Source organism: Rhinolophus ferrumequinum, chromosome 21, assembly GCF_004115265.2.
Source record: "Rhinolophus ferrumequinum isolate MPI-CBG mRhiFer1 chromosome 21, mRhiFer1_v1.p, whole genome shotgun sequence".
NCBI classification, from domain to species: domain Eukaryota; kingdom Metazoa; phylum Chordata; class Mammalia; order Chiroptera; family Rhinolophidae; genus Rhinolophus; species Rhinolophus ferrumequinum.
In genome coordinates this window covers 3,878,414-3,895,187 of record NC_046304.1, presented here as the reverse complement: position 1 = coordinate 3,895,187, position 16,774 = coordinate 3,878,414, and the positions used below count along the sequence as shown (strand labels likewise).

Here is a 16,774-nt window from a genome sequence, read left to right as displayed (position 1 = left end):
TGTCATTGGTTTAAGTTATCGATTATGGTCAGACAGTCGGTAAGAAGGGGGGTCTGTAGGAAGCAATCTCCCCCTTCTGGCCTTGGTCCAGCTCGCGGGTCAGGCAGCAGCCACATCTTCAAATGATCTCCACAAAGTTGTGCCGTGTACGTTTTTTTAAAAAATGGAGGCAGAGTTTTTGGTTCAACATGGTAGACTAAACATTGGCACATGTTAAATTATAGTAAAGCAGCATGCACATTCATAAAATTCACAAAAATGCTGAGAACAAGCCTGGGATATCAGCAGGTCAAAGATTCTGGAAAATATCTGGAAGTCACACAGTGGATTGATGAAGCAAAGTAGTGGAAGCCACAATTCAGAGCATGAAAAAGAGCAGTTTGTAGCAGGGGTGCTTCTCCAGCCTGCCTGCCAACCCCTCAAGTAAGCAAAGCACATAAAGAAGAAGAATTTATTTCAGAAGATAATGATCTGCATTTTTTAAAAAAGCAAAACTTTATTGGGGTATTTTTCAAACATACACAATAGTAGTACAGTATGATATGCCTGTATGTATCCATTGCCGAGTTTCAGTAATCATCAGATAAGGCCAATTTTGTTTTATTTTTATCCCTACTTGCCCACCCTCAAACTGGATCATGCCTCAAACTGAACCAAACCTCAGACATAATTATTTCAGGAAGCTGGATGGTCTTAAGCATAAGATGAAAACACCTTTATTTTCTTTTAACCAAAAAGGAAAAGAAATTCAATTATCAAAGGAAAACTGAAAGCTGTACAGCAGAGTCATGGTTTATTCCTGATGCAGAGTACTATGTATAGCAGATTTTAAGCAATTGATGGCATTTATGAAAAGAAAATCCATTTGACTTTTTCACTTATAATTTCTACATCACTAAACCTGTGCATTTAAATAAGGAATGTTACATTTCTTTCACTGGTTTTAGTCAAATTACCTGGTTTTACAGTTTAAAATGTTCGCACAATCCACAGTGTTATAAAACACCTTTAATAGGTTTTTTAGTCTATAAACACAGGAGTTTTTTTGGAGTCTAGACAAGATGTAAATGCTATAAAGCACGTAAAAATGGCTGAATGTGCTGTGTAAAGTAAAAATAGACAAACTAAAGATTGAAATAAAATGGGCAACAACATAGAGAAGGTAGTCAAATTCTTCATCTTTCATGCAAAGGAGTTACTACTCTTTCAAGTTTGATAAGCCAAGAAAGGTATAAGATTATTTCGTTTTAAGGTAAACACCAAGGAACTAAAAGAAAAATGGTCAAAAATAGCCACCTCTGAGAATTGGGTGGGGTCGATTGGAAAGGAAATGACAAATAATGTGCGTGTGTATGTAATTCCACTTAACTATAATAGTAATAAAACAGATGTTAAAGGTCGCAGGTATCTCTTAATATGAATAATCACTAAGCCAAAAATATTTTAAAATATTTTGGTCTAAACAGTGTGTTTTCTCTCACATTATCCCTACCAACGTGGTATCCAGAGGAAGAACACTAAATTGAGGCTAGTTGCTCAGCCCTAAAATGGTATATAACTAGAACCCAATTCCTTAGATTTTAGTTTAGTACTCAAGTCCTTTAGCTTTTAACTTAATGGGGAAAGAAAGACCTGGTAAGTCATGACTCAAAATCGGCAGTAAAACCCATGAGACAAGGGCTCACTGGAGCAGCCAGCCCAGGAGAAGACGGTGGGGTCTGATGGAAGCACAGAGTGACCTCCCAAAGAGCGTCGGCTGCTGTCTGCCCCCATGGCCTCCTAAATCCGCCAGGCGTGCATGGATAAACCAGTAGTAACAGACCCTTTTTTGATAACTAGAAAGTGGCAAAATTTGTCCCTTTCCTAAATAAAGTAATGAATTAACCAGTTTCTGTTTAGGGTAAGCTTTAGGTGAACCCTGGGAGCACAATCTAATATTTTATGTTACAACATTAGGCCTGGAAAATCGCCAGAGAGGAGTCATGTCTCTTCAGAGCCCTACGAGCCCATCTCCCCACCCCAGGTTCCAGTTGTGCATGAGAAACAGGACAGCATGCTGCTCCTATCTCAGAGAGGAGCGGAGCCTGCAGAACAGAGGTGAGGAGCGAGGTGTACTTCCAGCTGACAGCTCCCTCTTATGAGTATGTGTGTGTGTGTGCCCACTGCCATTCAGTTTTCCTCAAAGTCAGTGCCTTTTTTCTCTTGGGTTACATGTCAGAATAGGACTCTTGAAGGATAATTTAGCCTGTTTTCCTAGTGATCTAATGCCAATGGATTTTAATGAAAAAATTATTTCAATAGGTTACAGGAAAAAATTGTTCATTGTTCTTTGAAATTAAGACCCTCTTGATCCTTTTTTAAAAAGTGTGTGTGTGTGTGTGTGTGTGTGTGTGTGTTTCTGTGTGGTTCAACCACCATTTGAGTGCTTACCATGCACCAAGCATTGCAGACTATTTATGGAAGGGCAGTAATGAGCACCCTGTGAACTGGTTTTTCTTACCTACATATTTCTAACCCTAACCCAACCTTATGAATTATTATGTTTATTCCCACTTTGATTAGACACCTTTGATTTGGTCCCTCTCCAGACCACTTCCACTAGCGTGATTGGTCTAAAACTCATAGAATCAAGCACTGAGTCATTAGCATGGCATTTGAGTTCCTTTATGTCTGACCAGGCTCATATTGCTCATAGCATTTCCTGCTACTTCACTCATACACTTCATTCTCTGTCCATATCAAGTTGCTTATTGTCCCTGAATTCCTTTCAGTTCATAATCATGGTGTTTTCTTGGTGGGGAACACCCTCCCCTTGATTTGCCCATGGTCAAATAAAGTAAGAAGAACCCAGCTTTAAACCAACATCTGTCTCACTCCAAACTGTTAGTGTATTTCTTACAGTGTTGTAAGTTTTTTACTTACTGTATATATCCACAGGGAATCAAATAGATGTTGGTACCTTTCAATGAAATGAGGACGAAAATCCATTTTTGAGGAGGAACTGATGTTAAATTTAATTATACATTTACATCTTTTCCCCCAAGTTTGTGAATATTTTGAGGACAGGGACCGTGTCTTTTTTTTATTGTCTTTTTTTCTTATCATCACCTTATTCGTCTTTCTTGGCAAATAATGGGTTCTAACTTGTTTTTATGTTTGAGTAATGTATGAATCCACACGACCAGATTATGTTCTCTCTTGTTATCTCTGGCTCTAGCTAGATCCTTGGTGGTCTTGAGCTGTTATATATAGGAAACTTATTTTTTTTTTAATGTGTTTGTATGGGAAGCTGCCAACAAAATATGGAAACCCTTTACATGAATCTCAGTTCCTCTGGTAGGAGGCTTTGAAATGATAGTAACAATGATAGTAACAATGTCTCCATTATAGTTATTCTGTTCAAGTCTAATGGTTGATTGCTTAAGTGTGAAGTCTTGCTATTTTATAGGCAAGTATGCTTGCTATTCATTATAATTTTATTGTACTTCAGATTAATTCTGCTAGTAAAACAGTTCGCAGTTGATGTGGTAACCATAAATACATCAGTGTTTGTGCTGTTACGCATACAGCATCATGATGAGCTGTTTCTGAGTTTTTCTGTTAATATCCATTCGCTGCTATTCATTCTTTGTTAAGAATCTTTGTTCTAGCTTTTCTTCATGCCAGTCCTCATTTATGATTTCATCTTTGAGTGCTAAAGTATTTGACTGGATCCTCAAATGTGATATACTAACTGGCTCTGGCCACATGCTGCTCCTTAGTGTTGTAACCACACACACAAGGTGGGGAGGTAGTAGTTTCCCCAAATACTCTGTTATAAGCGGGATAGGAAAGTCCCCCGGGTTAGGAGTACATGATGTAACAGGCATAACTGTGTTCCTAATAGGAATGATTCCCGCTCACCAGGGAGTATAAGCTACTTGCCTTCATTCTTCACCAAGCTTGAAAACACGTCACCCATGGTTAAATCAAAGAAGCAGGAAATTTTTCGTAAGTTGAACTCCTCTGGTGGAGGTGACTCTGATATGGGTAAGTGGGATTTCTTTCATAAACCCAAATAAAACGTGATTAATAATGGTATCTCCAGAGTTGCCTCTTGTGTAATCCTTGAGTTTAAAGGTCCTTATAGGCATCTACCTAACTACATCTGATCCTAAGGTTCCTTCTCAAATGTCTGTCAGTGCAGAAAGATTTTCTTTTAGGGAACAAGAACTTCCTAGCTGTCCATTTCCTCTTTGAACAAGTGCTGAATCTAGGAAACTTCTTTTGTGGGGCTGGATTAGCTGTCCATAGTTTTCTACCCACTGGTCTTAGTTGTTTCCATTTGGGCCATCTCTACCTGACATCTCTTCAGCTATTTGAAGTCATGTCTTTTGAGTCTTCTTACCTCTATAAATATCCCCAGTTGTTCATCACACGGCCTGGTTCACTAAAAACATTTTATTTAGCTTAGCTTTTCAGTAGATTCTGAGATTCATCATTGTTAAGGGAGCCTAAGATTGTATTACGTTTTTTTGGGGGGCAGCCTATACACTGTTAAGTTACAGTGCACTTAGTATCGATACAAAACATCAAGGTTCTCTTGATGTGCTGTTCTTGATCCATACGTTTCCTTTGCTGTGCTTTTGGAATTAACAGGCTCCAAGTATAGGATGATGCAGTCTGTGCTTGCACCATTCCAACTACTTTTTCTACCCGTGTTAGTGTCTTTCTGGATCTCAAATGAATCATTCAGCATTCATCTGCAAATCTGATAAACCCACTATCTAAAGACATAATAACATCAATAATAATGGTAGCAAAGTTATATATTGTATATAGCACTTACTGTGCTCTCAGCACTATTCTAAGAATGTATATATAAACTAGTTTAATCTTTACAACATCCCTACATGTTACACATTATAATTATCTCCATTTTGTAGTTGAGGAAACTGAGACTCAGAGATTTAATAACTGGTACAAGTTACATAACCAGTAAGTAATGGGACTGTGGTTCAAATCCAGGCATTCCAACTCCAGAGGACTCTGCTTCTAAGGATGTACTAACTGGCTTCTAACAATTCTGTACGCATAGCATCATTGCCCAGATCTTTGGTAAATATCCAGTAGGATAAAACTCTGTGGCATCCAAACCTTTCCTTTCGATTGATATGCATGTGTTAATCAGAATCTTCCTCATACTGTTATTTAGCCCACTCACTTATACTGTCACCTAGTCCTACACATCTTTTCCTCAAGTATATCCAGTGACACAGAGAGACTTTGTTGGATGCCTTGAAGAAATCTGGGTATACCACAACCTCCTTTCTTTCTGTGATCTACGATCTACTAATCTGACCCTGTTAAAAGAAAGGAAACCATGGGCTGTGAACTGTAAACTGCCAGGCGGATGTGTGTTTGGATCTGTGACATTTTGTGATTAGTAAAGGTTGAATGTCAAAGAGAAAAAATGATGAACCTAGTGTCACTTACTGTTTGTGAACTTTTCCCAGCTCTTCATTACTAGATTACCTTAAGTGGCAACAGATCATCTAAAAGATAAATATTCTAGAATGTTGACCAGAATTAGGCTTATCTATAACCTTTCTTCTTCTTTTTTTAAAAAACGTTGTCAGTACATTTTTTTCTCCAGTCTTCAGTGGTTTCATGTTATTTACAGCTCCTCAAATGTCACCAACAAAAATATAGTGCTCTCATTTTCAGATTCGCTCACAACTCAGAGATGAATCTATCAGAGCATGGGACATATAGATGTTAGAGCAGCCGGTTGTTAATTGTTTCACCTTTGTATGTTTTGCATTCATCTTGTCTAGTCTTTGTCTTGCCATTTTAGTAGGGAAAATTTTCTTGACAGGAAAATGCTACATGACTTGAAGAAGCCTACTTTATAGTTTCCTTCTTATATTTGTTTCCATTGTCCTTAGGCAGTACTCTCTCAATCATCAATTCAACAATTATTTCGTGAGCAGGCTACTATGTTGGGTGCTTTTAGAATGACAGATGGTCTCTACTCTCTGGAAATGTATATTGAAACAAGTACCTAACTTTAACAGAAGATAAGACTTGTTAATGTCTTGAGGCAAGTACTAACAAAATTGCTCAAGTCTGGGATTTTTTTTTGATTGCAAGAACTTGTTTGGATTGTGGAAAGGGACAATTAAAGAATTGTATTAAGGAACCAGTGGTTTCATGGAACCCCAAGACACATTCAGTCCTCACCAGGAAGTATAACTGAAAGCCGTAAGCAACCAAGACAGCTTCACTTCAACTCACTTCACTGTTCCACTGAGGACATCAGCGACTTTATTCTTCAGAAAACTTAAAGCTTTCAAACTTACTGTTTGATCTCTTTATAGCCGTTGACACTTGTGAACCACTTCCCTCTTCAGAAATACTCTGTTCTCTTAGCTTTCAGATACTTTCTCTTAGTTTTTTTTTCTCTGCTTCTTTGGCCATTTCTTATGTCTCCTTAGAGACTTAGTGTTGCTTTGCCAGGCCCTTGAATGTTGATTTTCCTAGTTTTTTCTCTCTCTGATTCATTTCATCCACTGTGAGAGTTTAAACTGTGCTGAAAACTCCCAAACTTCTATCTGGAGTTCAACTTTTTTTACTAAGCTGTACTTAGGTATCTTTGCAGACCTCATTTCTTCTTAAGTATCTTACTGGCTCCTTAAATGTGTAAAATTGAATTAACAGTCTACCTCTCCACACAAAGAAATCAGTCCCTCCTCCTCCTTTCCCACTTCCCAAGTTTACCTCTATGGTGGCTGCACTAATCACTTTCTTGGCAGTCTTCCCTCTCCCTCATTCTTTACCTGCTGATGGATGATGCTACCTCCTCCTGTCAAGTCTGCCTCCTAAATAGCTCTAGTATCTATCTTCTTTTCCCTTCACTTCTGAGTAATTATGTTCTCTTAAGTTTGCCCATCTGTTTTATTATGATCCAACCAAATAATTGCTTGGTAGATATTTATAAAATGAATGAATGTGTCCTATTCCACAAACTTTTGTGATAACTACAAGGCTGTATTTATTACTTTGTGTTATTTCAGGTTTAGTGTTACCTGGCCCAAAAGTAAGGAGACTGTCATCTGTCGTTTTTGTTTTATAGTTCTTCTTGAAGATTTTTCTCCTTCTCCCATTGCCAGTTTAAAGTTTCTTTGATCAAGAAAGGTGGTTTCTAGGCACATGCATTCCCCCATCTTCACAGATAGGTCACATCCGTAGGTGAGAATTCATCCTTCTGTGGTCTCATCTAAAACTCCACATTCTTCTCTGGGACATCATTTGTTTAGCTACCCACTTGCTTCCTATATTCTTTCTCTTTCAAATTCTCAGCATCAAGTTGGAAGACATGATGGAAAAGCACCATTTATATTCTCAAATTCCTTCTATTTCTGAGGGCACAGTGCTCTATAGGTAATTCCCAGGTTGTCCCAGCTGTTGTCATTTAAACTGTACAAATTACAGCTTGTACAGTTAGCAGGAATAAAAAGAATCAATAGGCAGAATCTTTGTCTCATCTTAGGAATGTAAGAATAGTTTCCAATTAACCATGGTAGGGAAGCACATGGTCATTTTCATACTGTTCATTGAGCTTTGTTCCCCCTAATCTCAGGCTGCCTCAAACCTGCTGATATTTGAAAGGGTCACCTTAAATCCAAGGATTCTTCTCTAGAAAGCCTGGAGTCCTATACTGAGAGCAATTTTTTCCTACTTGTGTTTCTCCAGCAGTGCAAAGTTTCTTTCCTTCCTCTGGGTTATGTTACTCATGTTCTGATTTTCCTATCTCACCCGATTCTTTATTTCCTGATCTCCTTTTTTAAAAAAATTATTTCTTTCACTTTATCTTCACTTATGGGTAAAAAATAAGGTTGAGATCTTCACTTAATGGGTGAAAAATAAGGTTGAGATCATGGAAAATAAAAAGGTTAATTTTGTAAGGGTTTTTTTTGAGAGTTTTATCTCTTTCAATGTACATGATTATCACATCTCAATTAACCTGAATGTTTGTTTAAATACAGCAGCTGCTCAGCCAGGAACTGAGATCTTTAATCTGCCAGCAGTCACTACCTCAGGTAAGATTTAAAATACATTATCTGCCAATATGAAATTGGTATGGTAGCAGTCACTGCATACGAGGGGGCTGCTCCAGTATGCAAAAATGAATAAAGGCCCATAACTTAATTAGGGAGATGGTAGCAATAAAAAGTGAGTTCGGATACAATAAAAAGATAAACAGACAATGAAAACTATTAAAGAACAGCATAGAAACTAGGAAATAGAAAAGAGAAGAATACTGTTAAGTAACTTGAACACAGGTGGGTGACTGATTCATTTAGCGAAGAAAAACAAATTTCCTTGAGTTATCGGTAGATTTAGAGGGCCTGTGTGGGCTCTCAGGGTTTTTTGTTTTTGTTTTTATCTTTTGAACCTTTATGAGTTTATTTGAGCCAAACTGACAACATATGCTGGGGAGCCAGATCTCAAATACTCCTCTCGGGTTTCAGGCAGCTTGCCAGGTGCTGTGTATGTAGTCTGTTCATTTCTGTCTCCTGATCCACCTCAGAAATAAGCCGAAATGTGGTTGTCTCTTTCAGGCTCAGTTAGCTCTAGAGGTCATTCTTTCGCTGATCCTGCCAGTAATCTCGGTCTAGAAGACATTATCAGGAAGGCTCTCATGGGCAGCTTTGATGACAAGGTTGAGGATCATGGCGTTGTCATGTCCCAGCCTGTGGGAGTCGTGCCCAGTGGTGCCAACACCGCCGTTGTGACCAGTGCTGAGACACGGAGAGAGGAAGGGGACCCATCACCTCATTCAGGTAAAGTTTTCATTGTAGTGCTCTTCTGCCTTTCCCAAGAAAAAGCCTATTTATTTTCCAAGTTCTGATCCATCACTAAGAGATTTCATTTATGTGCTCAGAGTCACCTCTGAGAGTTTTATTTACTTAAAATTTTTTTAACCTGCTCAGACATTTTAGTAACCTGAATAAAGACAAAAATTTTTACCCAGAATGTTACCCTCCAGCATGTTTTTATTTTTGCTTGCATCTGTCCTTACCTGTATGCGTGCATAATTATAATAAAAGTGCAATTTCATATTCTGCTTTTCAATAAAAGTGACTTACTATTGTAATAAAAATGATAGGTTGAGTATAAAAGAATTTTAAGTCATAGAAAAGAGTAAGGGGGAAAAAAGCCTTCAGATCACATTATCCAGAAAGCTAGTGTTATTATTTGATGAGCATCATTCCAGATGCGTCACTGTAGACACATATAAAAGGATAAATAATAGAATGAGATCATTTTATACATCTTGTTAATGGTATAAATCCCCCACAAAAAAATAACTATAAGCTTTTAATGTTTATACAGAGGGTGCCAAGAAAATGTATGTACGTTTTAAGAAAGGAAAAAAGTATTAAAATTATAGTACAATGAATGATGGCATTCATTCGATTAATACCATCTTTTGAGCGAACATCATACTACACATTGCTACGTAATTCAACTTCAAAAAGTAATACATAGATATCATTTTTAAATGTGCATACATTTTTTTGGCACCCCAGTATATAAATATTTATTCTTAATCTTTTTTTTTTTTTTAAGATTTTATTGGGGAAGGGGAACAGGACTTTATTGGGGAACAGTGTGTACTTCCAGGCCTTTTTTTTTTTTCCCCAAGTCAAGTTGTCTTTTCATTCTTAGTTGTGGAGGGTGCAGCTCAGCTCCAGGTCCAGTTGCTGTTGCTAGTTGCAGGGGGCACAACCCACCATCCCTTGTGGGAGTAGAGGAATCGAACTGGCAACCTTGTGGTTGAGAGTCCGCGCTCCAACCAGCTGAGCCATCCGGGAGCTCAGCTCAAGGTGCCGTGTTCAATCTTAGTTGCAGGGGGCGCTGCCCACCATCCCTTGGAGGACTCAAGGAGTTGAACAGGCAACCTTGTGGATGAGAGCCCACTGGCCCATGTGGGAATCAAACCGGCAGCCTTCGGAGTTAGGAGCATGGAGCTCTAATCGCCTGAGCCACCGGGCCGGCCCTATTCTTAATCTTTTGAGAATCTCTTTTCTGATTAAAAAAATTACCTGAAGATCAGCAGTATTTCAGGTTTAGTTTAGGTTTATTTTCCTGTTATCATCAAGCAAAAGATCACACTAAGGTTATGAAAAAGGTTAAAGAGATTAGAGGTTTTATATTGTTTTTACCTACATCTATTAATTATAGAATACGCTTCCTGCTTTGAAAGTGGTCTTTCCCTTTGTACGCTTCCAATTTTTATTGATTTTAAGTATGTTGTATTTTAAGTATGTGTATTTTAAGATTATAATATTGATAACTTACACAACTAAAATTATCCTGGTTGTATGATCTTTTTATTATGGCATTTCTTTTTGGTAAGGTTTTCAAAGTGCATTTTCTCACAAAGGGTGCTATTTAATTAAAAGATCTTTCATGCTCAAGAATGTCATCTTGTCTTTATATTTGAAATGAGAGGTCGGCAGATTATAATATTTTTGACACGTACTTTTCTCAAAACATCCTGTAGACTTACATTTTTTTTCTGGTCTTCACTGTTGTATAAGAAATAAGGCCAGATGTTCACCCCCTTTTTGGTGGGTGACAGTATGTCAAAAAGAATCCTTTTTCCCTCGATTTTAAAATATTAACCATCAGTATGTGTTAGTATTTAGATTTTTCTGATGACAGGAAGGCGTTTGCATTTACAGGTTGAGTTCTGCACTCAGGGAAATGTTATATTATTAAGTCTTCCTCTTATTTCTGTTTCTTGTGTTGGGCTCTCCATTTCAGAAACACAATTATCTCTTTGTTGGATAGTCTTTGTCCTCCATATCTGTTACCTTCTGATTATTTTAGTCATCTTGATCTCTTTTGCTTTTACTGTATCTCAGAATTTTCCTTTGTACCAATAATTCCCTTTTCGTTATGTCTGTTCTGATCCTTGCTGTATTTTGTTTCCTAAGCCTTTTCACCTCTTTCTTAGTTTATTTTTTGAGCTTCTTTTGTAAACGGGCTTTGTGTATTTTGGAGTTTTTCTTCAGTATACTTAACACGTTTCCCCTTGTTCTATTCTTACCATCAAGAACTCGCATTTCTTCTCTTTCCAGATAGTTCGAAGGATAGAAGTTCCTTTCCACCCACTTTTTTTCTGTACACTGAAGGATTTGGGGCAGTATGAAATTGTTCTGCTGGCTGAGGAAAACGTTTGCTGATGACCTAGGCTCTGATCTCTTCTGAGATCTTTTTAATGTTTTGTTTTAGAGCCCAATCGGGGCATCCCACTCCTGTGAATTTCTGCTGAGTTCACCAACTAAACTGCCTGGCAAAACAGAAAGGGCCACCAAGACTTGCCAAGCTTCTGCTGAGGTCCAGTAGTGCCATGAAGGGGCTTCTGTGCTACAGTTGTTTTCCTTTGACATATTTCCTTGGGGTGGTAAAATAACTCCTGTTTGCTTCTCCCTAAATTTGTGGGGGAGGAGGTAGTGAGGATTTAAGTTTTGTCAACTTGCTTTAATTCCGTAGCAGTTTCTGTGCTCCAGGGCCAGGAAAGAAATGGTGTTCCGTAAATTTTAATTCCTTGGTTACATGTTTTTAAGTTTATGGCATGAGGACATACCCCTTTTTTAGTTTTGGTTGCCACAAGTAAATTTTGGCTTTCTTTTAAATATTTTTTACTTCATTGGGTAGTAGGATCTGGATTCTTCATGCTACCATTCTGTTTCTTTCACTTAGCATTATATAATCAGCATTTTGATAGAGTTTGAGAACATAATTACTATATATTAACAATTAATAATTTATTTCACTTTTAGGAGTTTGCAAACCAAAGCTGATCAGCAAGTCAAACAGTAGGAAATCTAAATCTCCTATCCCTGGGCAAGGCTACTTAGGAACTGAGCGGCCCTCTTCAGTCTCGTCTGTACATTCAGAAGGAGATTACCACAGGCAGACGCCAGGGTGGGCCTGGGAAGACAGGCCCTCTTCAACAGGTGAGGAATGTACTGCTAGAAAATGAGTCTTAAAGCAGTTATATTACGGCTTGTGTTAGTACTTCTTCTAAAATCAGAAACTTTGATTGGAAAACTATTTCCATTACTGTATCATTAATAGGATTGCTTTCCAGAACAGAAATTGAATACATATAATCTTAAAATTTTTAAGAACGCGGATCTGATTACCATGAAAAAAGAGCTATGAAAAAATATCTCATTCATTCCCCTCACTTCTGTATTATACTGGTAGCCAACATCTGCTGTTCCAAAGCAAGTAGGTCTGTGGTTTTAGTTCTTTCATGAACTCTACCTAAATGTAAAGTACCATTTCCAAGGCAGCTGCACCTTCAGCCTTTCTTATAGACATTTTTAGAGAAGGTTCTTAGGGAAATACTAAGAAATCAAAGTCAGAAATGGGAAGAAGAATTTTAAAAGCCACTATCTATCTTTAGGCTATGTCTACACAGACTGATGAAAAACAACAGGATATTTATTAATGTTTTCCATTTTGTGCCTGTTTGTAAGCAGATACATATATGAAACGATAATAATGGATAATGGTTATCTTGAAAAGCAGCAGACTTTTTTGGTTTGTTAAATAAAACTGGGATATTTGCCGTGGATTTAAGGGTTTCAGAAAATTAAAAGCTGTCCTTTCCTTAGAGATTAAATACACAGATACATCACTGAAAAAAATCCTCAAGACATCTATAAATTTCATATGGATTATTATATCAGCACAAGTTAAAGCTCTTGCTTTCTAAAATTTTCACATGGCATGTAAAGTGGTTCTATACTGATTTGAAAACTTCTAGCCTAGGCCAATGACTGTTCTCAAGTCTCTTAGGGAAGGAGTTATTATTAGACCATTCCTGAAATTAATTGCTTGATGAAATGGTATGTTTTCTGTTAGAGAATCTTAAGCTGGAGGAGGCTTTCTGGGGACAGTGAAACAATCTAGAAACTGACAAAAGGTAGCAGTGCTCTCATTAGGTTTGTGTATCCCTCTTCTAAATCTTGTACGTTGATAAATCTGCCCAGTGAGATCCAGCCAGTGACATGCATACTGCTGCCCCTTGACCTGCTGAAATTCCTGGTTACTTGTCCCCTTCATCCTCTGAGAACTGTGCCCCTGCATTTATCTGTAAGAGTCAAACAGTTCTTGGTGTAACCAGACTCTTTTAGTTAGAGCTTAATATCCAGTAGTTTTACTTGGATTCCCCATGGAAACACCTAGTTACAGACTTAACAACTAAAAATCCAGGCTTGAGCTTTCATTTCTTGGTTCAGCAACTCGCACCTTATATGCTTATTCATGTTGTGTGTCCCTCCCAGACTCTCACTGATTGCTGCATTATCACTGGCTACAACCTAAGTGGTAAAACCTTGGCCCTCCCTCGTTTCATTTTGCTTAGTGTCACAGACAATTTTAGTGGAATAATCCTGTCCTCCTCCATCCTGTGAAAGTTGGATGAAACAGTAACTATGCTCATGAGATTGAAACCTAATTTTTATTTTGTCAGGCTCGACTCAGTTTCCTTATAACCCTCTGACTATGCGGATGTTGAGCAGTACGCCACCAACACCGATCGCATGTACCCCCTCTTCTGTGAACCAAGCAGCTCCTCACCAACAGAACAGGATTTGGGAGCGAGAACCTGCCCCGCTGCTCTCCGCACAGTACGAGACGCTGTCGGATAGTGACGACTGAACTGCACAGAAAAGGCAGCAGGGTGGGGCCCGGGTCTGGGGGAGGGATCTCTAGTTTTTGGAGGTTTTATTTGTAATTGCAGGTCAAAAACCTGCCTTCCTATGATTTATGTCCAGAGACTTTTCAGCAGCGCCTGGACCATGGATGATGAAGAAATGATGGAAATGTGGAGTCAAATGGGGGGTGGGGATACAGGCCTTTGATACAGGCAGTTCAGTGGATTCTAATAGTGGAGGGTTGAAATGTAGAGTTTTTAAAAAGTGGACAATTCCTGTTCTTACATCTGTAAAGAAAACCATAATGTCTTTAAATCACTCTTCTGTAAATAGATTATCTTTTTGCAGTGTTTCCCCTTGCTGTAGTATCTGGTGTACTTATGTTCAAATCAGCACATCAACCCTGGGAGTACTTTTTAAAAATCTTCTATCTTTTTAACCCTTGCCTTCTAAACAACCTCATACAGCCCAGTTACATAATGTTGGCTGTCACGGGCATTGTACTTTTATCCTATTTTGTTTCCTCTCAATTCAGGTTCCCAAGTGATGTTTAAAATCTTGTGGAAATGTTTAGATTTTTAACACAGACCCTGTAATGAAATCTGTACATTAACGTATTAGGGTCAAAAGGTAGGAGAAACAAATTCTGCCATATTGTAAATTTCCAGTGCAGGCTTTAATTTTTTTTAATTAGTAGCAATGAAAAAATACTATTGCATGGGTATGTTATAGTTCAGTTTTTAGACGTTTTAAAGGCTTATTTGAGGCATACCTCACTGTTATACACACTGGTAATTTAACCATGCCCCTAAGTATTCTTTTGCTCCTTTATTTGATGCAGCCCAACAAAGCTTTTGTTTTTGAAATAAATTTGACTACCCTGTCCATAGGTACAATAGATTATTTGTGATTTAAGGCTCTTGATGTCTCAGGTTTCAAAGGAAAAACATACACTTTTATTTAGTTTGATATGTTATTGGCTGAGTTAGAAGATGATGATTTGTGTAGCATCTCAGTCTTAGATTTCCTCTGTGCTGTACATCCTGCACTCTCAAGGTGAACGTCATGGTCCTTCCCCTTCTCTACTCGTATATGCCAGTGCTTCCTCTCACTGTAATTCCCTGTGGACGAGAGTTTACTGTAGAATGTTTTCATTTCACTGAAGCTCAAGGTTTTCAGACTGAATATTAACTAATTATGGTACTAGAGGGTCAGTTTTATCCTTCATTAATAATTCTTACTGAATTTTTAGTTTTTCATACAACTTAAGCATAGCACTGAAGCATCCTTCTGTAGCATATGGATGCTACCCTGTTTTCCCGAAAATAAGACCTAGCCGGACAATCAGCTCTAATGCATCTTTTGGAGTAAAAATTAATATAAGACTGGGTATTACATTATATTATATTAAAGACCCTGTCTTATAGTAAAATAAGACAAGGTTCTTATATTAATTTTTGCTCCAAAAGACACATTAGAGCTGATTGTCTGGCTAACTCTTATTTTCGGGGAAACATGGTTAAGTTTTGGGAGAATACCACTGACTAGAAAGGGGAGAAGTAGAGGTCTCTCAGGATGATAAAAATTAGCACTTTACAGACTTTAAGTAGACCTAAACTTTTTAACAGAAGTTCTGAAGCCCCTAAAGAAAACAGGTCTGTGATAACCACTGACTGAGTGCCTCCTTTGTAATGAAGTGTTTCCTATGTGTGATTGAGACCCTCACCTCACCCTGTAGCACTGGTGTCTAATCCCTATTTTATAGACGACGACCCAAGTTCAGTATTTTGCCCGTATAATTAAATAAGCAACAAAAATAGACCATAAATCCACATCTGAAGTTAAAGCCTTCATTCCTGTTACTATTCTACTCTTGTATACTTGAGATCCTCAAAATAAACTTTAGATCAGGTTTAGTAATCAGATTCCTACTACTTGGAAAGTTGGTATCACTGAATTATAAATATATACATATACATAAAATTTTAATGTGAATGAAAAATAATTACTAAATGTTCTCTTTAACAGTGTTCTGCTGAAATTTAAGATACTGACTTCATTAGTAATTTATATTGACAGCTGAACCAAAAGAGGTTATGATGGTATTTTTCTATGACCCCGAGGGTCTTAACCTATTCCAAACTGTCTCCATGGTTTTTGAGAACATGTCAGATCAGAGCCTAACTTGTGACTTTCGCCATTCCATTTGAGGACCCCAAAGTAAGCAGCTATTAACCACTTACTTTGGTGCATTCTTATCACAATGCACATGTTTTATTTCATCTACCATCACCTGGAGGTGAGATTTCAGAATGGGAGATAAAACCCACTATCACTTCTTAGTTCAGAGCAATGAAAAGACAGAATTCTCACATGCCGTACCTATGGAGCAAACCTTCTGGGAGGGACAGAGGTCCACGTTAGCATGACGGAAAACAGCAAGCACAGCTCTGGTGACTGACTACTTATTGAAGTTAGCTGTAAACCAAGGTGTAACACTCGTTGCAGGCTGAGATTTCAGTGTTCTGAAGCTATATCCTTACACATGACTTCTTAGCACCCAGAACTAAATTAAGGTCTTCCTAATATGCTGTTCATAGAAATATTCTGACTGCCCAATTTCCACGCATGTTAATGACTGGAAGTTTCATAATGTTTTAGTTCTGGTATGCTGAGAGATTCTATTTTAAAAATAGAATATTTATGCCCTGAACACTCTAGTGACATAGTTCAAAAATTTAAACTACACTGTTTTTAACAATTCACTTTAATTCAGATTGATCAGAGTGGTCAGTCCTCCTTCTGCTTTGCTATGTTGTTTTACAACAGTGCAAATGAACTTTACTGAGAACATCCCGATGAAGAGATGATTGTCTTTCTGAAAACTCCGGGGCCATGAGCTGAATCATTGTGGAAGATCAAAAATTCTTAAATAAAACCTGAAGTGAAAAACCTAACTTTCACTAACCCCTACAATTGTGAAAAGTTAAAAATATTCTCAATGTGGAAGGTGAGTAGTTGAATGCTTTTTTAAAATCACCAATAAATTT

At 37.8% G+C, this 16,774-nt stretch overlaps 1 protein-coding gene across 13 annotated transcripts in view; it reads left to right on the top strand.

The window, feature by feature from the left end:
* Positions 1-16,727, top strand: part of NCOR1 (nuclear receptor corepressor 1) — a 165,603-nt gene extending 148,876 nt beyond the window's left edge. For 11 of the 13 annotated variants that reach the window (XM_033090679.1, XM_033090674.1, XM_033090678.1 and 8 more), the window contains 6 exons: positions 1,957-2,097; positions 3,887-4,029; positions 8,028-8,081; positions 8,604-8,825; positions 11,838-12,014; positions 13,541-16,727. In XM_033090679.1, coding sequence (XP_032946570.1) covers positions 1,957-2,097; positions 3,887-4,029; positions 8,028-8,081; positions 8,604-8,825; positions 11,838-12,014; positions 13,541-13,728 — 925 coding nt within the window. In that variant the 3' untranslated portion in view covers positions 13,729-16,727. The remainder of the gene's footprint in view (positions 1-1,956; positions 2,098-3,886; positions 4,030-8,027; positions 8,082-8,603; positions 8,826-11,837; positions 12,015-13,540) is intronic. The other 2 variants (XM_033090676.1, XM_033090673.1) reach the window with 2 other exon arrangements.
* The last annotated feature ends 47 nt before the right edge of the window (positions 16,728-16,774 follow it).